Raw genomic sequence first — 23,395 nt, 5'->3', positions numbered from 1 at the left:
TACAGTGGGTGAAGTTTTCCCTCCAACTGCTCACCGATAATTGATGGTTACAGGTATTTACAGGGGCACTCAGTTTTTTTCAGCAGTTTCTATTTCCAATCTTTCACCCATCATCAGTTTTCATTCCAAAATATTATATCACAATTCTATACACTATTGTGATTTTAATTTCTCGGGATGTATCTCAAAGGAGTATCCCCAGATGTTGATGGTCTAGTTTCTGAAAGAAGAAAGACGAATCCCATCTGGTGGGGTCTGGCTCCCCAGATGTGTGTCCACCTTTTAATTGCAGAGACTCTAAATCTCATAACAGTGATATCCAGCTTCCCTTTGGTCAAAACCATAAATCCTTGAGGTGATGTTCATCTTTCTTTCTCAAGCTGTTTTTCTCTGCTTCAATAAGGCGTGAGGTAAGCATATTTCCTTCATATATATTCAAAAGCTATAGTTTCAAGGATACAAGTAATATTCTAAAATTATACATCAAAAGGTTATTATTGCAGAGCTTTTTATGGATTAAATGCAAGCAAAAAGCAACATCTTTAACACCTTAATTCCAATGCTCCTAAATCAACCAGGGTTAATTGCAAACAAGATAGGTACAAAGGCCTTTTTCCATGCTTTATTTTCCTCAGTTATTATTAGAATTCACAGCTCTCCCATTGTCGGGGTCCACATATTTCGCATTCGCAAATACACACGTCGCCTGTTTGTACCTGACACGAAACACAGCTTTGCATCTCACAGGGGCACCGGACGAAGCCGGGAGAAGGGAAGGGATCCCGCGCGGCCGCCGCTCAGGGCTGGACACTGGGCTCAAAACTCATTCCCCGCAACCCGAATCGCCCCGGTGCCCCGAAACCAAGCTCCGGACTCCGCTCGGGACGGCCCCGGGCCGCGCCCGGGGCAGGACCCGCCCCGGGCAGGACGCACCAAGTCCGCTCAAAGCGGCCCCGCTCCGCTGGGGCGGGAGAGGAAGCCGCGCCTCCGCTCGTCAGATGCGGAACAGCGGTAGCGGGAACTGAGCGCGGTGAGAGCGGGGCGGTGGCGGGAACAGAGCGCGGTGAGAGCGGGGCGGTGGCGGGAACAGAGCGCGGAGAGAGCGGGGCGGTGGCGGGAACAGAGCGCGGTGAGAGCGGGGCTGTGGCGGGAACAGAGCGCGGTGAGAGCGGGGCTGTGGCGGGAACAGAGCGCGGTGAGAGCGGGGCGGTGGCGGGAACAGAGCGCGGTGAGAGCGGGGCGGTGGCGGGAACAGAGCGCGGAGAGAGCGGGGCGGTGGCGGGAACAGAGCGCGGTGAGAGCGGGGCGGTGGCGGGAACAGAGCGCGGTGAGAGCGGGGCGGTGGCGGGGGGACAACGAGAGGCTTGAGGGAGAGAACGGTGCGAGTCCGGACTAGGGAAGTACCGAGGGCGCCAGAGATCGTGGGGACCCGGAAGAAAGGGCACCTGGCACACGGCGGGGACATCGGGAGGAGCCAGGAAGGAGTGGGGGCATTGGGGTGACACTGGGGGTCCCAGCCCCAGGGTTGGGGGGCACTGGGGGGAGACTCGCCGGTCTCAGGCCCAGGGCAGGGTGGGTTCAGAACTGGCAGGGTTCAGCCCCTAGCGTCCCCCTAGAGGGGACAACGGGCGCACCAGGAAAGCCCTCGGGGCAGGTGGTGACCCATCTACCCCCAATTTATGGAGCACAGCGTGGCCCCTTTCCACCCACACCCCGAATTTTTTGGGACCAGGGGTGGCCCCTTTGTCCGCCACTCTGTGGGCTGCGCGGTGATTCCTCTAGCCCAGCCCTTGTGTCCCAGCAGTGACCCCATTTCCCTGTGGGATTTTCTGCCCCGATGGCGAAAGACGAGCGGGCAACACTGCTGGAGGTGCACCAGGCGCTCTCGGAAGAACAATTCCAGAACCTGAAGTACCTTCTGGAAAGCAAAATTCCTGCCGGGCTTGTGCTCCAGGCATCGCGCCCTGAGTTGTGCCGGATCCTCCTCGAGCGCTTCCCGGGGAATTCCCTGCGTGAGATCACCAGGATCCTGCAGCAGATTGGCCGCCCCGACCTCATCCAGCGCTTCCAGCTGCCCCTGGAAGAGCAAATCCCAGAGGAAAACCCCAGGGAACCTAACAGGGACACCCCCAACGGGACCAGGGATCCCAATTCAGGACAGCATCCTGGAGGGATTCCAGCTCCATCCGTGAATCCCCGACGCTTGACAGAGAAGGATTTGATGAGAGTCGCCGAAAGATTCGGAAAAGAGTGGAGGCAGGTGGGAATTCTGCATCTAGGGCTGGAGCAGAGCCGGCTGGACCAGATCCAGGAGGAATATCCAAACAATTTCACTATGAGGAGTTTCGAGATGCTGCGGGATTGGAAGCGGCATCAGCGAGAGGAAGCCACGGCATCCCAGCTCCTAGCCTGCCTTGAGGAGGCCCACCTTGATCCCGAAATCCTCAACTTCCTCCGGAGCCTCCAGGGGAATTGAGGGACCCCCAAACCCCCTTCCTGGGGGAGGGGAGTGTGATATCAAATTCATATAAAATTGAGACCATTAAATGCTCTTTTATTCCATGAGTGCTGAGTTTTAGGATCAAGTGCCGCGAACATCCATCTTTACTCCTGATTTAAAGATCCCAGAACGAAGTCCAGGCTCTGCTCCACTTCCTCAGGGATGGACACAGCAGGTTTTGCAGTACTTTCCCAAGAGTTTTTTGCCTGCTAACAGATCCTCTTCCCTACAAATTCCAGCCCCTGGAGCTTCAAGAAGCCATGGCAATGTCAGGAGAGTCACAAGGCCACTGCATGCTGATCCCAGAATCCACAACCTCCTCTGGAGCTTCCAGGGGAATTATGGGACCCCCTACACCCCAAACCCTATTTTGAGGGCGGGGTTATATCAAGTTATTATCAGATCAAGACCATTAAATGGAGTTTTATTCCATGAGTGTGGAGTTTTGGGGTCATTTCCAATTTGGGATGAGGGGAGGAAATCAAGGATCTGCTCCTCTTCCTCAGGGATGGGGGGAAGGTTTTGGGGTCTTTCACTGGGGTTTTTGGGAGTGCTCACAGATCCCATCCCAATTCCTGTATCTCATCCAGGAAGAAGTCCAGGTCCTGGCGGGTGACAGCAGGATTGGTGATAATCTGCCGGAAGAAGTTGACATGGGATCCTTGGGGTTGGTATCCCACCATCATGGAGCCCCTCCGGATCATCTTTTCCTTGATGGCTGGGGCCACCTAGGGGGAAACACCATTTCAGGAGGATTTTGCTTTTCTTTTTGGGTGATTTCTGGGGATTTGGAAGGCTGTTGGAGGTGGGGAGAATTTGGAATTCTGGGCTCACCTTTCCCAGTTTGTCCCAGAATTGCGGGGAGTTCTCCTGGCCCCGCAGGCTGGGTGGGATGAACCAGAAGCAGAGGTTGATAAATTCTGGCTGCAGGAAGAGGAAGAGGAAGAAGATCATGACCATTCACCCAATTCCCAGAATCTGATAGGGATTTGCACTTCCAGGAATTCAGCCATGTGTATTTAATTCTCTGGGGTTGGAACCTGCAGGATTTAATCCTCCAGGATTTAAACCTCCAAAATGGAAACTTCCAGGATGATTAAAACTCCAGGATTTCAACCTCTGGGATTTCAACCCCTGGGGTGATTTAAATCTGTGGAATTCCAAACTCCAGGATTTCAGATTCTGGGATTCAAACCTCTGGGATTTGTCCTCAGGGATTTAAACCTCCAAGACTTAAACTTCTGGGGCAATTCAAACCTCTGAGATTTCAGCCTCTGGGATTGAAAACTCTGGAATTTAAACTTTGGGGATTCAAACCTTTGGGATTAACCGCTAGGCAGTTAAAGCTCCAGGATGATTTAAACTTGTGGCATTCCAACCTCCAGGACTCTTTGGTGTCCATATCCCCCATCCTCCATTCCACCATCACCCTTACCTCCATCACCAGCTGGAATCCCTCCCTCCTCTTCACCTGCTCCAACAGATACCTGGGGACAGCAAAGGGGTGAAGCCAAGTTTGGGAGGGTGGAGGGTTCCCCCTGATCCTGGGGCTCACCGAGAGGCACCGAACGCCCGCTCCACACGCTGTGCCAGCCCCCGGGTCCCCACGGCTTTCCAGAGGATCCAGAGCTTGAGGCCGTCGGCGCGGCGGCCGCACTGGGGGCTCTTGTCCCCTGTGTCCAGGGACACGTCGTAGAACTTGTCCCGCTGGAACAGGTACGAGGCCCCCACGCCATGGCAGCGCTGCAGGAGCCCCTGGGATGGGCAGGGGGCACCAAAATTAATGAGGAGGCCCAGGAGGCATCCTAGGGGCACAAATTCAGGATGGGGGGCACCTACGGAGCTGTCACGGAGCAGGAATGCTGAGCACTGCAACCCCACCATCAACAGCTTGTGGGGGTTCCAGGTCACTGAGTCAGCTCTGGTGGGGGGGAACAGCAGAGTTTGGGGGGGCCCTCTGGGGAAAAAGGGTATCCCCAAAAGCTCAGAGGGCAGGTGGGAGTCTTTTGCGGGGCTAGGGGGAGGGACACACCTGTGGATGCCGGCAAGGAGATGACGGAGTCGGGGGGACAGGAGGGCGCTGCCCCCCCATGCTGCCTGCAGGAAAAGGGGGATCAGCACGCACAGGGGGACCCCCGAGCCCCCCCCAGCCAAGCACCCCGAACTCACGTCCACATGCAGCCACAGCCCGTGGCGGGCACAGACGTCGGCGATGGCGTCCAGCGGGTCGAAGGCGCCCAGGACAGTGGTGCCACTCGTCGCACACACAAGGAGGGGCTCCGAGCCCTGGGGGATTACGGAGGGGTCTGGGGGTATTGGAGGGTGCTGGGGGCATGGAAGGGGGTAGGGAGCAGGGGAGCACAGGGAGTCAAAGGTGGCCAGGATGGTGGCACAGAAAAAGAAGGGGCTCTGAGCCCTGGGTGGGCATTTGGGGGGACTTTGTGGGGGCTCAGGAGGAAAGCTGTGGCGGGCTGGAGGGTACAGGGGGACATTGGGGGTGCAGGAAATGGGCTACAGGAGGCTTTGGGGCAGACAGGCAACTGACTTTATGGGAGGGCAGGAGGTCTGGGGAGGACAGGGGACATTGGGTGCATTGAAGAATTGAAGAGACAGTGGGGGGACATTGGAAGACATTCCGGGTTTTTGGGGGAACATTGGGGGACGTGGAGGGTGGTTTGTGGACATGGGAAGGGCTTTGGGGACTTAGAGGGGGACACACGGACTTTGAGGGAGCTTTGAGAACACTGGGAAGGCCGTTGGGGATACGGCGGAGGCATTGGGGAGTTTGAGGGTCTTTGAGGTGTGCAGCCTCTCCTGACCTCAGCTTTCACCCTCTGGATCTCCTTCTCCAGCTCTTCCGGGATCATCTTCCCCCTGAAGGGAAGGGATAGGGATGGATACCTGCAGGAATCCCCTGACCTGGGGTCCCTCGGGACCTTCCAGCACTCACCTCTCATCTGTCCGCACCAGGTGAACATTGTCCGTGCCAATTCCCAGGAGAGCAGCTCCTTTTAGGATGGAGTAATGGCTCTGGGCAGGAAAACAGGACCGGGATTGGGGGGACCCCAGGAATCAGATCTGGGGTCACCTCAGGGACCAGACTTGGGATAACCCCAGGTTTTGGGTAATCTCAGGGACCAGACTTGGGGTGACCCCACAGGCCAGGTTTTGGGGTAACCTCAGTGACACCAGGTTTGGAGTGACCCCATGGATCAGGTTTAGGGCAACCTCCAAGGATCAGCTTTGAGGTGACACCAGGATCAGGTTTTGGGATGACCCCAGGTGAGCCCCTGGATCATGTTTCGTGGGGGTCCAAGGAATGAGATTTGGAGTGACCCAGGGGATCAGGTTTGTGGTGACCACAGGGAGCCTCTCCAGGAATCAGGTTTTGGGGTGACCCCAGGAATAGGGTTTGGAATGACCCCATGGATTAGAATTGGGATGACTCTGAGGATTAGGTTTTGGGGGGACCTCGAGCCCCCAGTCCCACCTCCTGGGATGCAAACAGGCCCAGGCGAGGCAGGTCCCAGTTCCCTCTGCTGCGGCTCTCCGGGAAACGCCGGAATCGCGCCACGTTCATGGCCAACATGTTGGACATAGAGCCCCCTGCCCAGGACAGGGACCTCCGTTTCACCCCCAGGGCCCCACGGACAGGCTGCCAGGGGCAGAGGGGGGACAGGGATACCCCTCGGGAAGGGTCCGGGATACCGGGAACGAAGATGCCATCGCCGCTGCTCCACCCCACGAGCTCCCGGAGCTTGGCCAGGACCTGCTCCTCCATCAGCACCAGCACTGGGGCCACTTCGTATGTGTACCTGGAAGGGCCCAGCAGCAGTTGGGGGGGTTCCCCTCCCCCTGATACCTCAGAACCCCAAACAACTTCCCCAGAGCCTCAGCACCCCAAAACCCTCCCCGCAGAAGCCCCCCTCCATCAGCACCAACACTGGGGGCTAGATCAGGGCAGTCAGCACAGGGTTTTGGCAGGTCCTTTCTCATTTGGGCTCCTCAACACCCCCAAAACCCTCCCTCCAACCTTGAGCAGCCCAAAATCCTCCCGCCAGCACCTCCCCCTCCATCAGCACCAGGGGCTCCTTGCAGGTGGATCTGGGGGAGGGGAGGGTCATGGCAGGTTTTTGAGGGGTCTCCCCACACGCCAGCTCCCCTTTGGCAGTGTCAGGGGCTCACGGGCTCGTGTTGAGGGTCTCGGTGAGGAACCGGCCAGCCAGGGCGTGGTGGTCCACAGTCCAGCCCCAAGAAAAGCTGGTTGAAGAACTGGGGGTTGTAGTATGTTTTCTATTTGGCATGTTTACTGCTTGATTTGTGGTTTGGTGGTCCTTTTGGGTTTTTTCTCCCCCTGTTTTTAGAGTGAAGTAGGTGAATGAGGCTAGTTGGCCCATGATGATGAAGGGGTGTTCTACTGGCTGACTGCCTACTAAGGTTAGAATGAGGATATTAGCGACTAGGGTTCAGAACCCTTGTTCAGGGTTCAGGGATCGAGACCCGCCTTTGTTATTTTATTGGGCATGGTGTGGGTTTATCTGTTTGTTACTTAGCTATTTTCTGGCCAAGTTTCAAATCCCTGTCCCCTCCCACCGTGTTGTTAACCCCTCCTATCCCAAACTGTTCCCTTCCCTTGAAGTCCTTCATTGGTTTATATACCTTGTATTCCCCACCTTGTGTTCCACCCCCAATTCTCCTGATTAGCTAGAGATTCTATCCTCTCCTGAGACCTGCCCCCCTCTATAAGCTGTTGTTTGCCCCCAGTTTGTGGTCCTGGGACCTTGGGGAGGGGGTTTTTGCCATCTAAAAACGTTACCCAGAGTTCTACCCCAGGCCCGTGCTGTGGCCCTTTTGTTCCACGCCGCGCCTCCACTGGTAGCTGGGATAGTGCGGAGCCCAAAAGAGGGGGACTGTAGCCCACCCCTGTCACCATCCAGCCGGGATGCGCGACAGGGGGTGACCTGGGGGAACACAGAGGGGACAGAGGGTGGTCAGGGGAGGACATGGCGGGGGGGCAGGGAGAGGCAGGGAGAGATATGGGAGGGGATAGGGGCAAATGGGGGGGAACATGAGAGGGTTAAGGATGGCACGTGGAGGGTGGGACACGGGAGGTTCAGAGGAGTCATGGCAGGGTCAGAAGGAGACTGGGGAGACAGGAGGAGGATATGGAGGGCAGAATGGGGGGGTGTGAGGAAATGGGAAAATGGGTGGGCAGAGGGGATACAGGGGAATCAGGGGGTGCACAAGAGGGACATGGAGGATGGGGGGGACAGGAAGGATTGGGGGTGGGTAGGGAGGGATCAGATGGGACATGGAAGGGGTTGGGGGTACATGAGGGGGGTCAGGGAGTGGATGCAGGGGGAAATGGGGGGGCATGGAGGCAGTCAAGCGAGATGCAGAAGACTGGGGTGTTATGAGCTTGAACGAGGCCAGATTTTGAGAAGGAAAAAGGCTCTCGTTTATTAAAACAAACTACAGAGGACGGGGAGTTTGACATAAGCCCAAACTCCCATGCAACAACCCAAAGATAACGTGTCCCAAACATGCTGGGTTCTTCCCCAAAAGTAGGTCCCTCAGAAGGAGAAGAACCCCAAACCGAACCAAAACCCTCACTTTATAACCTCTCTCAGGTCCAGGATTGGTGGGTGTTGGATCTGCACGTTGATTGATTGTTTTCCCGTGTTCTCATTGGTCCATATCGATATTCATTCTGGACCAATCATTTTCTTGGGGCATCGAATGATTGGTCAAGTCCCCTGTCCAATCACCTCCCACCTCCCTTCGACTATCACCCCACCAAACCCTGGACCTGCCCTCCCCAGGACCCACAACAAACACCCATCAAATCACCCCAAAAGAGCAATTCCAACCCAGCCCCAATTCAACACAAATTGAACACCATTTATAACAACTTCCCCCCTAAAACTTTGATCGGGCTTTAGCCCGCATCAGCATGTCCAACATTTTCGTAATTAGTTTCTTCTTCAATGGTGTATAGTTGTCTCAATTTCTGGTATTGCTTGTACATCTCAGGGGCTGACTTGGCAATCTCTGAGTTCTCCGCTATTGCCACTCCATTTTCTTGTAGTAGCAGCTTTCTTTCATTAAACATGGTTCATAAACCCCATGTCTTATCTTTCCTTCAATCAGTCTCTTTTCTGAACAGATTAATTTTTCTTTCATAGGGCATTCCCCCATTAACTTCTGTTTGAAATTCCCTATATGTTCATAGAGCCAGTATGTTTTTCCATCTTCTATACAGGTGGTGAATGACAAAAAGTTGAAGCAATTGGGACTCGGATTCGTGCGGGTTCTAAGGACAGCAGTCCAAGAATCTCCTGCACACAGAGGATGGTGGCATTTCTCAAATGGCAGTGGGGGTCCGGTACAAGCTACTCTCCCAACCATGTCTCCCCTCCACAGAGGATCAGCGACTCTGTGGTAAGAATATAACCTGATCCAGTCTTGCCCCCACTTTCCTTGTTATTTCTGTGAGATTCTTACCAATTACTGCTGCAGGAGTCTACCTTTCCTTTTGTATCAACCTGTTCCTTCCGTCTTTTAGGGGCAGATTGCTAGAGGCATGGGAGAATGCTCTATCTTTTCCTGGATCTCAGGATCTGTATTAATAAATACCAGAGATTAAAACACTTCCTTCACAACTCATATCATTTCACCCCCCCTAAATAGAGAAAAAAAAAAAGTGACAACTTTCAATTAGTTATTTTACAATAAATCTAACAAAGTTCCATTATAACTCATAATTTATGTGTCTTCTTATGGTGTTTCTGATGTCTTCTTCCTTAGAATCAGCTTGGTGTTACTTAGCTGAGGTCAGAGATAGCCCCTCGGTGCTGAAACTGGCCCTTTCACTCGGGTGACAAGTGTCCATCCTGCTCCTGTGTTCAAATAGCTGTTTCCAGTAGAACTTGGAATGGACCTTCCCACTTTGGGATGAATGGTTGTTCTCTCCAGGTCTTGATTAATATCCAGTCACCAGGTTGGAATTGTGGGAGTAGTTTGAGGACGATATCCCTTAATTCTTCTAAAGTGCAGGTTGTAGTCTTGATATATTTGCTCACACCCCATTCTCCTTCTTCATATGTTCTCAATTTCCTGAAGTTGTTAAGAATGGTAAACAAAACATAATTTCATATGGTGGCACTCCTATATTTGCCCTTGGTTTAGTCCTTATCCTCATTAGTGCCAGAGGGAGACATTTCAACCAATTCTTCTTTGTTTCTTCTGTTAATTTTGTAAGAGTTGTCTTAAGAATCTGATTCATTCTTTCTACCCTCCCAGAACTTTGGGGTCTCCATGCAGTATGAGATTTCCAGATGATATTTAGGGCATTCATTAGTTGTTGTAATATCTTAGCTGTAAAATGAGGACCTCTATTGGAGTCAATAGTATTAATTATTCCATATCGGGGTATGATTTGTTCTAATAAAATTTTGCTTACAGTCTCTGCAGTTCCTTTCGTTGTTGGATATACCTGCACCCAATGAGTTAGATGGTCTATCATTACAGTAAATACTTATACCTTTGTACCTGTGGTAATTCCGTAAAGTCTGTTTGTATACATTGAAATGGTCTTTTTGCTAACTCGCTTCCCCCTTGAGGTAATTTTCTCATTACCTTTCTATTTATCTTCTGACATTTCATACATTCTCTGGTTATTATTTTGGCAATTTCCCATACCTCGATACATACATAAGTTCTCATAAAGTGATCGCACAAAGCTTGAGTGTGCCGATGGGTTGAGACATGTAGGTCCTCTAATATTTTCCTAGTTAATGCTCTCATACTTGTCTACCCTCTGGCATCCTCCATTCTCTTTTTTCATTTTGGTCCGCACCATGTTTTAGTAACTCTTCTTGTTCTTTTTCATTAAATGTAGGGATCTCCTCCTTTCCTCTATCATCATCATCATTCTCATCTCCTATTTCATTTAGTTTGAGGATCTTTTCTGAATTATCCACTGTGGCCCTCTTTGCAGTTATATCTGCTAAGCTGTTCCCTTTTATTTCTCTAGTATCATCTTTGTGGTGTCCTTTTGTATGCACCACTGCAATTTCTTTAGGCCCTTTCAAAGCTTCTAGCACTGCTCTTATGAGGCCTTCATGAATCAAGGTTTTTCCTTTTGAGTTAACAAATCCTCTCTCCACCCAGATTTTCCCAAAGGTATGTACTACCCCATAAGCATATCTAGAATCAGTGAATATAGTGCCATTCTTTTTGTCCAACCATTTCACTCCTTTTAACAGTGCATAAATCTCACAACACTCTGCAGACCAATTCACAGGAAGCTTTCCTTTTTCCACAACTGTCATTGTATATCCATCTACTATGGCATATCCTGATACTCTTTTTCCCATCAACTACTTGTGATGAACCATCTATAAAAAGTATTTCTCCCTCAGACAAAGGTTGTTCTAATAGATCCTCTCTGACTTTTATCTTCAAATCTATAGTTTTGAGACAGTGATGTTGCAATTCTTCCTTTGGTTCTCCGTATAAGAACTGCACGAGGTTCTGAATTCTTGTTGTAGCTAATTCTGTATTTTCACTGTTGTTTAAAGTCAATTCATACTTTAAAAGTCTACTGTCTGAAATCCACTGACATGCTCTCCTACTTATGATATTTTTTAAATCATGGGGAGTATATACCTTGATTTTGTTACCTAATGTTACCCTGTAACCTTCTTCTAGGAGAACTACAGTGGCAGCTACCGCTTGGAGACAAGTAGGCTGACAGCGGCGAGGGAAGACAAGCAATCAGTTAATATGATTGGTAAAGCAAGCTTCAACTTATTTTGAGTACAATGGAACTTTTGTATGTTTCTAGTAATTATGCATACTTATCGTTAGTTCATTAGTTTAAAGCAAAAAGTTACATTACATACTCCTCTTCCTTTTTGGTTTCTAACACAGGGTTCTTCCTCATTCTCGTTGCTTTTACTTTCAATTTTTATATTGCAAAACCTCTTTTCTTCTTCATTTTTACTGCTGTCCTTGCCCTTTCGACCTTGTCAGCATAACACAGCACACTTTGCAATTTCCTTATCATGGCGTGCAGCCTAGTTATGTCAAGCCAACATGGGGTTTGCTTGTACAACATTTCAAGGGACCCATGGCCCTGTTTATCCAGCCATTCTTCCACAATGGGCCAACCTCTGACAACTGAGTCTGATAATTTTGAGATGTGGGCAATGGGCTTCCGCACTCCACTCCATTCTTGTACAACGACACCATAAGCTATTCCTTCTTCTACATTAGCAAACAGTTCAAACAGTCTATTCAAATCCGGTAAACTTGACACTGGGGCATTTGCTAATTTTTCCTTTAATTCTTCCAGCTGCTTCTCATCATCTTCACTCCAATTTATAGGCTCATCTTCAACCAATTTGTTATATAGGAATTTAACTAACTTTGTGTGTCCATCTATCCATCATTTACAGTATCCAGTTAATCCAAGTAATTTCCTTACATCCATTTTTGTTTTACGTGCTGGTAAGGATAGTATGCCCTGAATTCAATCAGCATCTAATTTCTTGTATCCTTTCCCAATTATGCGACCCATATCTTTTACTTCAGGTTCAACAAATTGTAACTTCTTTTTGGATACTTTTAACCCTTTTCCCCCCAGGAAGTTCTGTAGATTAACCGTTGTTGCTTGTACTTCCTCTCTTTGTTCCCCAGAAATCAACAAATCATCTACATACTGTAGAACCTGGGAATTTCCTTCGGGTGTAAATTGTTTTATGATTTCTTCTAGAGTTTGGCCAAACAAATTTGGTGACTCTGTGAATCCCTGAGGTAAACTTGTCCATTGCAGCTCTTGTTTCCTCCCAGTTTCCTCATCCTCCCATTCGTATGCAAACCATTTTCTACTTTCTTTTTCAAGTGGGCAGGACCAAAAAGCATCTTTCAGATCTATAACACTAAACCATGCATGTTTTGATGGTACTTTGCTTAATAAATTGTATGGGTTGGCTATCACTGGGTATCAGGTAATTGTTTACTTATTTGCTTCTCATAGGTCTTGGACTAACTGATATGTACCATCTGGTTTCTTTAGAGGCAATATAGGAGTCTTATGTGGGGACATACACGGTTCTAGAATTCCTTCCTCAATCAGGTTTTTAATGACAGGTGTCAGTCCTTGTTTACCTTCTATAGAAACTGGGTACTGTTTAATTCTTATGGGAGGAAGGTTGGGTTTCATTTTTACTTCTGTAGGTGGAATGCTTAACAGTCCTCCCTCTTCTGCCCACACCCTCGGATTTATGGCCTTTTCATCTTCCTCCCTCAAAACCATCATCTTTACTACCATATGTTCTCCCTCAGGTACTACTATCTTTAATTGCACCTGTAAATCCCAGCCTAGAAGGTTAGAATCTAATTCTGGCAAGTATAGCAGGTCTGCAGAGCCTTCTCTGAAACTTCCTTTTATAGACACTTCTTCAATGATGGGCACTTCCAAAGGGTTGTTTTCAGCCCCTCTAACTTTACATGTTCTGTTACTTTGTTTGCATCCTTAGGGATTTCTGAAACACTTGAACGATCTGACCCAGTGTCAACTAGAAATTCAATTTCTTCACTCTGAGGGCCAATTTCTAAGTTTACCAGAGGCTCTTTTTGATGACCAATATCATCCCTCAGAGCATAGAGCCCCTGACACCCCTTGTCATCTCCTGTTTGCCTCCATCCTAGAGTGTCCTGTTCTTGTGCGATGGCTTCATCTATTCTTTCTTTTCTACAAAAATTCCTGGTGTGTCCCCTTTCTCCACAATAAAAACATATGATATCGGCCCAAGGTGGTCTTCCTTCCACCCAAGATGTTCTGCTATCTCTATTTGGCTCTTTCTTGCTACTTGGTTGTACTTTGAATTCACCTCCTCGAGGCCCTGCGTACTCGCCTTTTCTCACTCCTGTCAATTCACTACTTCTGAACCCTGCACTTTCCCTAGCCACTGCTACCATGATTTTTGCTTTTGTCCTGGACTTTCCTCCTCCCTCCTTAAATATACTTTTTGTGCCTCCCGTAATAATAACTCGTTCATTCCTTTTTCTTGCCAATCATCCAGCTTTTCTAATTTTCTCCTGATGTCTACCCAGGCTTTTGTTACAAATTGAATTTTGACTAGGACTTGTCCTTCTGGACTGTCCGGATCAACACTAGAATACTAGAATACAATTCAAAATTTCTTTTAAATGTCTCTAACCAGGCACTAGGTGACTCATCCCGTTCCTGATGGCTATCAAATGCCAGTTTAGCGTTATTTGTTTTAGGGACAGTCTCTCTTATCCTTCTTATAATTAGGGTTCTATATTGTCTCATACTAGCTCTTCCCTCCTCCTGATTTGGGTCCCAGTTGGGTGGATTGAGAGGCATCTTCTCTTCCCCTCTGGGACCACCTCAATTCTCCCTCTCCCAAGTTTTCATGCCTGCTGCACGAATCATTTGTATTTCCTCTGACGAAAAGAGTATTTCTAAAATTGAATTTAATTCTTCCCATGCGTAAATATTGGGTCCTAGAAATTGATCTAGTTGCTGTGAGATGCCTATGGGATCTTCTAATAAAGGTTTAATTTCTTTCTTAAAATTTCTAACCTCAGAGGCCGTGAATGGGGCATTCACAAAACCAATACAGCCTCTGGCCCTCCCCATAGGCACTTCCCTTAGAGGAAACAACTTTTCAATTCTCCCACCTTCATCTTGAATTTTCTTTGCTTGGAACCTTGTATTATATTGATGGCTTTCTACATGCTTATCTGGTTCAATTAACTTCTTTTCCTCTATATCTTTACAACAACAGGCCCTTTTCACTCCCTGACCTTTTGTTTGCAAACTTTCCTCCTGCTTTTGACTCTCAGTATGTTGAGGTATGGGGGATAAATAAAAAGGAATGTTTTGTTATGTTCCAGAAATAAGAATAGAGGAAGAGGTACTTTGGGTTGTCGGTTGAAATATGGAGGAAAAATAAAGAGGGGTATTTTGGAAAGTTTTGGGAGCCAAGACTGGGCTCCCAAGTATGGACACTCTGAGTGGTACTAGAGACCGGTGTCTGGGTACTTGAGGAACTGGAGGGAATCTGCAAAACTGAAGGAGTACTAGAATGGGCAGGTTCTGGTGTATTTGGGAAAGGAGATGATACAGAAGAAGGGATGCTGGGAGCAGGACAACTTGAATTAAAAGGTTGAGGTGATTTTAAAACTCCTGTGGGAGTAGATCCTGAAATTGCATCCACCTCATGAGATGGTACTGAGGGGGTACAAGGTTGGAGGGGGAGGAGGAAGGTGGTCTATAGGAGGAGTCGGAGGAGGAGGTAACGGGAGGTAATCTAAGGGGGATGGATACTCTGAGTGTAATCTAAGGGATCAGGAGGGGGAGGCAGAGGAAGATGGTCTAAAGGATCCCACCTCCTTTCTGGTAGCTTAGTTTCTTCTTTTTCTTCTTCTCTGGATACCTTATATCCTTTTATTTCCTCTTCCTGTTTCTCCCTTTCTAACCAACATTTAGCATAACTAATCTCTTCCTCGCAAGGTTCTACCCAGGTATTGACATATCTATTTAAAGCTGTACATAGACATCTTTCTTTTGTCCCGTACCAGGACAGGTCCTTCAGCAATACTCTCTTTAGGTCATATTTCTGTACAGTATCTCATCATTTTTATTTTATCTAGATCCTTCATTCCCTCATTAGTATCCCAGTTTATTAAAAGTTCACCTAAAGGACTACTAGGAGGTATTTACTTAAAAACTTCCTTCCCTTTTCTCTTCCTGCTAGCACTTTTTCCAGCACACTGTCCCATCTTTAACTAGCAATTGGTATCCAATTACAATTTTAAAAAAATATTATTTTGTTAATTATTTATTTGAATTTATTTATTTATTTTAATTTTTTAATAAGGGATAAGTATTAGTTATTAATGTGGAAGAGAAAATAAATATTAATTATTGTGGAAAATGTATTAATAATGGTTACTTTTAAAAGTTCCTTATCCTAAGAGACAAGACAAAGATGGCAACTTTTAAAGAAATGTTTGACCTGGGAAACAAAATAAATGTGGTGGCTTTGGTGGGAAACAAAACAAAAAAATGGTGACTCAAAGAAATATTTAGTATGGGAAACAAAACAAATATTGCGGTTTACAAGGGTTTCGGAATAAAATTGTCAATTGAAATGAACATTTATAACCTAAGAATAATGAAATGTCCAAATTAATTCCAAAAAGAAATGTAATAGCTATTGTCTTAGCTGGAAAACTAAACAATAACGATGGCTATTTCAAGAAATTAAGCAACTTACAACCACTTGCTCAACCAAATACAAAATAGACGCAGTGTGCCACTTACTCAACAGAAGACAAAATGGCCACTCTGAAACAAACCACCTGCTCACCCGAATACCAAATGACCACAGCGAGCCACTTGCTCAACAAAAGACAAAATGGCTACAGTGAAACGAACCGCCCGCTCAACCAAATACAAAATGGCCGCAGCGGGGTCTTATACTTGCTCTCCCTGAGTAGCATTCGGAGGACTTTCAGCTTGTGCTCACCTCCAAACCTCACTCTGCAGAGATCCCGACAACTCATGCACAAAGGGCTTCCACCGGAGAGGCTCTGCCTCTTGAATTTTGCCCTAGCTTAGACAGGTTCTAACATCCCCTTCAGCCCTAGTGGCTGAAAGGGCCCTTCCATAGCTGGTGGCCCACCTGCCCGCTGAGGGTCACTGCACCTGTGAAGTTCAGGCCCCTCAGTTACCCCTACGACCCCCTGATGGGATCCCAGCTCAGGGTGCTGAGTCTGTCCCCCTCTGCAACCCCCCCAGTGGGATCCTAGCTCGAGGGCTCCCTAACTCTCTTAGGCTGGGCACCCTCCCTTCCCCTGTCTCAGAAAGGGGCACTCCCCTATACAGTGGCTACTTTGTCTGGCAGTCTCTGTATAGGAGTTTTTCTCCCACCCCTAAGGTCCTAGTTCCTCAGAGACTAGACTCCCCTGCTCTGTCTCTGAGGAACAACCCTCCAGGTGATTTGGGCTAGTGGTCAGAGCCTTTGCCCCTTACTCTGGGCAGTCCAGCCCACTAACACCCTCCTCTCAGGGCCAAGGGCCCAAATCACCCCTTGGAGCCTCCACTCACTGGAGGAACGGGCGTCTGAGCAGGTAAGGGTGGCTAGAGGAGGGTACTCCTCGTCTCCCCTACTCTAGGGGTCCCTAGAGGAACACGCACTCAACGGCTGCAACACTCGCTTCCCCCACACACTTGCTTCGGGAGTCTGCGCTCACAGTCCCTGTCTCAATCACACACATTCACTTCGCACCCCCTCGCACCTTAAACCCCACTCGCACTGCTCAGGGGCAGTGTGAGGCCCACTCCCTCTCGAAGGGCTCTCACCTTTTTGGGCTGTTGTGTCCTCTGCAGCCTTGGGTATAGGCAGCAATCCCTTCCGCAGTCCAACGTAGTCAAATCTCTGGCAGCCAAAAAAGGTGGCTGGACGTATCTCCCAGGTCCTGAGCTACCCCGGACCAGTTTGGGGCGTGGGCTATCCCTGATGAGTCCCCAGAAGATGTTATGAATTCGAACGAGGCCAGATTTTGAGAAGGAAAAAGGCTCTCGTTCATTAAAACAAACCACAGAGGACAGGAGTTTGACATAAGCCCAAACTCCCATGCAACAACCCAAAGATAACAATGTCTCCCAAACACGCTGAGTTCTCCCCAAAAAAAGTAGGTCCCTCAGAAGGATCTGTGTGTTGATTGGTCCGTGTGTTTTCCGGTGTTCTCATTGGTCCATATCGATATTCATTCCGGACCAATCATTTTCTTGGGGCATCGAATGATTGGTCAAGTCCCCTGTCCAATCACCTCCCGCCTCCCTTCGACTATCACCCCACCAAATCCTGGACCTGCCCTCCCCAGGACCCACAACAAACACCCATCAAATCCCCCCAAAAGAGCAATTCCAACCCAGCCCCAATTCAACACAAATTGAACAGCATTTATAACAGCGGAGACATGGAGGGGAACATGGCAGGGGCCACAATGTTTGACACTGTGAGGCACCAGGGGCCACACTGGGAACCGCTGGGCCGGAGTGAGAGCTGCCGTGCCCACTGCAGTTTGTGCAGGGCTAAACTGGGAGGCACTGGGCCTGCCCTGGGGCTGAACTGGTGCGCACTGGTGTGTACTGGGAGCGCACCGGTGCGGACGCTGAAGCGCAGCACATCCCGGCAGCGCTGCAGGAGCCGCTCCCGCCCCTCCCCGTCGCTCCGCAGCTCCAGATCCAGCAGGTCCCGCAGCTCCTGCGGCTCCTTCCAGTCACACACCTGGGAAAGCACTGGGAATCACTGGGAACGAGACTGGGAACAGGACTGGGAACTGCAGGGGGAACAGGCTGGGAATGATGTTGACAATGGGAATGGGACTGGAACCAGGAACCAGAATGGGAATGGGGCTGGAACCAGGAACCAGAATGGGAATGGGACTGGCACCAGAACTGCAAACAGAATGGGGAATGGGAATGACAATGGGGCTGGAAATGGGACTGCAAATAGGACTAGAAATGGAAACAAGATGGGGAACAAGACTGGAAATGAGAATGAGACTGCAACTGGGACTTACTCTCATTCCCAACCCCAGTGCCACTCCCAGTCCTGTTCCGAGTATAAGATTGGGAAGGGGACTCAGAATGGGAACAGGACTGGAAACGCGAACGGGACTGAGAATGGGATTGGGAATGGGACTAGCTGTTGGAACAGGGCTGGAAGCGGGACTCGTATTAGGAACAGGATTGGGAATGGGACTGGAACTGGGTTTCAGAATGGGAATAGGACTGGGAAAGGAGCTATATTGTGACCCTCACCCCCTTCCATGTCTGCTTCCAGTCACATGCCTGGGAATGACTGGGAATAGGATTGGGAATGACTGAGAATGAGAATGGGATAGGGACGGGGACAGGGAATGCCTGGGAACAGGACAAGCAATAGGGACAAATTGGGAACCCCATCCCCTGCCAGGGGGCTCCTTCCAGTCACCTGCCTGTGGGGACAGGAATGGGATTGGGATTGAGAATGGTACTGGAAACAGGAATAGGATGCAATGGAACTGGGGACCCTCCCTCCCGAGTGCCCCAGTGTCCCAACCTTCTGTGTCACATCTGTGCTCTTCCGCACGCCCTCCTCCAGCAGGATCTGGAACACTTCCTGCAGGAATTCCTCCCCAGCGGCCATGTCCAGGCCAGGACATTCCAATGGGATGCTGTCCCCAGCCCCAGAGGGCTCAGCCATGGCAGGAGAACACAGGGAGACCCCGAAGTGCAGCGGGAGGGACCCTGGAATTGGCAGCAGGTGGCAGGAGTGGGGGATCCCAGGATGAGCTCCTCCTGGAAGCAGATAACCTTGGGATAAAGCGATCCCGGGACAAGGATCTCCTGGGATAAGGTGGTCCAGGAATGAGGTGATTGTGGGATAAGGATCTCCTGGGATAAGGTGATCCCAGGCTGAGCTTCCCCCTGCAATGAGGTGCTCCTGGAATAAGGCTCTCTCAGGATGAAATTCTCCTGGGATACGGCAATTCCAGAATTATGTTCTTCTGGAATGAGGTAGTTCTGTAACAGGATGATCACAACATTAGGTGTTCCCAGGATGGGTTTCTCCCGGCATCAGGCTCTCTGGACTCACCTTTCCTCTCACCTCTGCCAGCTGCAATTTTCCAAGATCAGGTGCTGCCAGGAACAGGTTCTCTTGGGATTAGATGATCCTGCGACCAGGCTTTCCCAGCTCCTCTCTCTTCCCTCCCCAGGATGGAATCTTCCTCTGGTCACGTCGCCAGGGGCGAGGAGCAAAGTCCAGGACTCGGGAAGGAGCCCCGGAGGGTTCTGGGGACAGGGGGGAGGGTTAGGACTGTGCCCCCGGATCTGTGGGAAGAGTGGTGACCCCATATGGCCTCCCACTCCCAGTGTCCCCACAACCCATTCCCAGTGCGGCCCCCACCCATTCCCAGGGTCCCCAAACTTATTCTCATTGTCCCCTCTGTCCCCAGTGTACCCCCCACCTGTCCCTGGTGTCCCCTCATTACTTGCAGTGTGTTCCCCCCACCAGTGTTTGGTGTCCCCCATGTCCTGTGTCCCCACACCCATTCCCAGTGCCCTTCATTTCCAGTCTACCCCAAATCCCAGTACCAGTGCCAACAAGTTCCACGAGTCCGAAGATTCCTGCAGGATCCCGCAGCACTATGGTGATTTTGTCTAGGTTCTGCATCAGGGACCTTCTCATTGTGCTTCCACTGTTGGCCATACAGCCCTGCTGCCATTGCAGGGCAGTGGCGGCCGCCGCAGTGCTGGTGCTATTTAATGCCTCTCCTCGTGCAGGGTGCTGGGAAGGGGACGCTGCTGCCACTGTCCCTGCCCTTTCCGCCGGCGGTGCAGCTGGCTCGGGGCAGCCGGGCAGGCAAGGCTCGCCGCAGGCCTTGCTGAGATGGCGGTGGCTGCAGCGCATCGCTGCAGGCTGCACGAGGATGGCCCCGGCAGCAGGGCTTCGCCACCCCGGGAAAAAGCCGTGCAAACACGGTTTTGATTTTCTTCTTAAATATGTCATCACAGAGGTGTTCCAGCCTCTCTAATTGGGCCAGCAGCACGTCCATCTTCACAGTCATCAGAGATTGCCTATGTCAGACATGGTGGAAGCTTCCAGGTGCTTCTCATAGAAGCCACACCTGTGGCACCACCACCACCCCTGCCAAAAACCAGGCTGTGCCAAACCAACACATCTCCATCCTTGTTCCCATCCCATCCCCTCCTCCCCATCCTCATCCTAGTGTCCCCATCACGGTGGCACTATCACCATTCATGTGTCCCAACCCATCCAGCTGTCCTGATGCCCCTCCAGGTGTCACTGTACCCATGCCCCGTGCGGTGCCTGCAGAGCTGGCCAGGGTTCCAGAAAGTTCCCGCACTCAGGGCAGAGGTGGAGCCACTCTCGGCCATGGCTACGGTAGTGTTGTCGCAGGTTGGAGCCGACGCTGAAGCTCTTCCTGCATTCCCTGCATGTGTACGGCCGCTCCCAGGTGTGCATCCGCCCGTGCTGCACCAGCGCCAAGCTCTCCCCGCAGCGCTTCCCGCAGTCCCGGCAGCCGAAGGGCTTCTCCCCGCCGTGGATGCGCCGGTGCGTGGCCAGGTTGGAATTCTGGCTGAAGCCCTTCCCGCAGGCGCTGCAGGTGAACGGTCGCGCCCCAGTGAGGGGGATGCGGTGCCGTGCCAGGCCCGAGCTCCAGCTGAAGCCCTTCCCACATTCCCCGCAGATAGCGGGGTGCAGCCCAGCCCCTTCTGGCCTCAGCAGCTCCTTCAGGGGACTTGGTCCCCCCACAGGGGGCCTCGGGGGCTTCCGACATTGCCAGGCCGGGCCAGGATGGGCTGTGCAAGAGGAGGGTGGGCACTGGTAGGGCAAGGACAGGAGCTGGGGCCCCCAGCCGCCTGCTCCATCCCAATGACACCGGCCCTTTCCAACTGGCACCTGCTCCAGGCCCTCTGTCTCAGCTTGGTCCCACTGGTACCTTCATCCTTCTTTCCATTTTCCATCCTCTCTTCCCCTTGTCTTTCCCACATTCTCCATCCTATTTGTACCTGCTCTATTCCCACTGTCCTTTCCCCATCCTCTTTCTCACCTTTCTCCTGCTCCTCTTCCCCTTTTCCCATCCTCTTTTCTCTTTCCTTTTCCCATCCTTATCTGCTCCACCCCCTCTCACATTCTCCATCCCCTCTTCCCCTTCTCCACCTCCTCTGAGCCTTCTCCATCCCTTTTCCCTCTTCCCCATCCCGGTTGCCACCTCCTCCCTCCCCTTTCCTATCCCTACCCCTATCCCTATCGTATTCCAAAGCCAGAGTTCACTTCCCCCTGCTCCCCACTGCACATAGACAAGGATCTGGGATTGGGGTGCAAGGAGGGACAGGGACTGGAACAGACAAAATCCCTCTGGAACACAGGGATGAACTCGGGGTACCCAGAAAAATCCCCTGTACCCCAAAATCAGGACACCCTCATGCCATGGGTTTGGGGTAACCCTGCACCCCAACACTGGGACATCCCGATACGTGAGACTAGGACATTCTCACAGCCCAAAATCAGGACACTCCCATCCCATGGGACTGGGACATCCCTGCATCCCAATATGAGGGCATTCCCATGCCATGAGATTAGAACCCTGCACCCTCAAATCAGGTGATACTGACCTTTAACTCTGGGATTGTGGTGCTGCCATATCCTGGGATCAGGGCACCCCCATGCCCTGGGATTGGGGTACCCCATTCCATGTGAATAGCACATCCGTGTACCCCAACCCTGGGACACCCCCATTCCATGGGAACGAGACATCGCTGCACCCCATGACTGTGGCTCCCTGGGCTGGGGGATCAGGGCACCATCTTACCCTGGAATTGCCACAGGCCCATACCATGGGAACAGGGAACCCTAAACCATGGGTATAGGACAACCCCACATTCCTGAGATTCCCATATCCTGGGATTGAGGAACCCCCAAACTCCAGGATCAGGGGACCCCATTCCATAGGACTGGGACACCTCCGCATCCCTGGAGCACCCACAGACCCTGGAACTGGTGTACCCCCAGGCCACCAGAATGTGACACCCCTGTATCCTGGGGCATGGAAAAGGGGAATACCTTGGAACTGGGGTACCCCCACATGGTGGGTGCAGGATACTGTCACATCTCTGTCCCCTCTTACCCTGGAATTGAGGTACCCCTGTGCCATGGGAATGGGCCACCCCAACATTCCCAAGATTCCCTTACCCTGGGATGGGGTCACCTCCATACTCTGGGATTGGGGTCCCTCCACACTGTGGGACCAAAACACCCCCGCCCCAATCCCTGGGACCGCCCGAGACCCGGGTCCCTCCCTGAGGTTTGAGGTCTCCCTGGACCACAAGGGCAGGGTCTCCCCCATTGCAGGTCCCTAAGGGAGCCCAGAAACAGCACCCACCCCCCCTCCACCATTCCAGGGGGCCCCCTCAGAACCTCTTACCGTGGCCAGAGGCCTCTTTGGCAGGAGGTGGAGAGGTCTCATCTGTGGGGGGGCCTCGAGCAGTGCGGTTTCCCGGGCATCCGTGGGGCCGGGGGGGTCTCGGGGGGCCCTCCCTCCCCAGCGTCCACTGCCGCCGTCCCCTGGACGGAAGGACCCTGCCGGGGGGAGAGAGGAGCAGGGAGAGAACCGGGGTGACCCGAGGACACCCCACGGGGGGCCGCTGCCGCCCCCAAGGGAGGGTTCGCTCTGCCCGAAGCCCCTCCGTGCCCCTCCTGACGCTGGGGTCACACACACAGTGACATGATGGCACTGCCCTCGTCCCACCCCACAGCCCCTCCCATTCCCCCATGGAGGAACCCCTGTATCTGGGGGGGGGTCGCTCCCTCTCGCCCCTCCTCCCGCAACTCAGCAATCGCGGGTGAGGTCTCGGAAGGGGAAGCGGGAAAAAGAAAGGACACGGCGGGGGCGAGGGGAATTGCCCACTCTCCGTTTGGGGGGGATGTCCCCGGTGGCACTCACCGCTGTTGGGGGGCACGGGGGGCTCAGGGGCACCGGACGAGGCCGGGCGAAGGGAAGCGCTCCCGCGCGGCCGCCAGTGCCGCAGCGTGCTGGGGGCGGGAGGCCTCCGACACCCCCAAATCCGACCAGGGCGACCCCCACGAAACGGGAGCCAACCTCCCACCAAAAAAAAAAAAAAAAAAGAAAAGAAAAGAGGGAGGAACAATACGGACCCTCCCACCATCGGTGGTGGGATGGACTCGGGGCAGTCGGGGAAGGGGTGGCCAGGTCAGCCTGGCTGGGGGAGACACTGGGGGGACACTTTGGGGGCGCTGCGGGGTGTGGGGGATACAC

The 23,395-nt window shown here is 51.5% G+C and overlaps 2 protein-coding genes across 6 annotated transcripts; one reads left to right on the top strand and one right to left on the bottom strand.

Annotated features, from left to right (window-relative positions):
* The first annotated feature begins 926 nt into the window (after positions 1-926).
* Positions 927-2,935, top strand: LOC134413796 (uncharacterized). 5 transcript variants are annotated; one of them, XM_063147841.1, is made up of 2 exons: positions 927-1,030; positions 1,805-2,935. In XM_063147841.1, exon 2 carries the CDS (start codon positions 1,838-1,840, stop codon positions 2,474-2,476), a length of 639 nt encoding a protein of 212 aa, XP_063003911.1. In that variant the 5' UTR covers positions 927-1,030; positions 1,805-1,837; the 3' UTR covers positions 2,477-2,935. The 5 variants fall into 5 exon arrangements, with proteins under 5 accessions (XP_063003911.1, XP_063003913.1, XP_063003914.1 ...); XM_063147843.1 differs by having other exon boundaries at positions 979-1,063; XM_063147844.1 differs by having other exon boundaries at positions 1,014-1,030; positions 1,802-2,935.
* LOC134413798 (cysteine sulfinic acid decarboxylase-like) lies at positions 2,904-22,661 on the bottom strand. Its single transcript, XM_063147845.1, is given in 19 exon segments — positions 2,904-3,228; positions 3,335-3,424; positions 3,936-3,987; positions 4,056-4,255; positions 4,340-4,421; positions 4,533-4,597; positions 4,670-4,786; positions 5,320-5,374; positions 5,451-5,530; positions 5,991-6,106; positions 6,209-6,315; positions 6,686-6,744; positions 6,746-6,772; positions 16,713-16,723; positions 17,709-17,835; positions 18,652-18,890; positions 19,189-19,385; positions 19,689-20,716; positions 22,544-22,661. Coding segments are annotated over 16 exon segments (1,506 nt in total). The 5' UTR covers positions 18,796-18,890; positions 19,189-19,385; positions 19,689-20,716; positions 22,544-22,661; the 3' UTR covers positions 2,904-3,054.
* Positions 22,662-23,395: the final 734 nt, after the last annotated feature.

This window comes from Melospiza melodia, unplaced genomic scaffold (assembly GCF_035770615.1).
Source record: "Melospiza melodia melodia isolate bMelMel2 unplaced genomic scaffold, bMelMel2.pri scaffold_51, whole genome shotgun sequence".
NCBI lineage: Eukaryota > Metazoa > Chordata > Aves > Passeriformes > Passerellidae > Melospiza > Melospiza melodia.
This window is presented reverse-complemented; position numbering and strand designations above follow the sequence as displayed.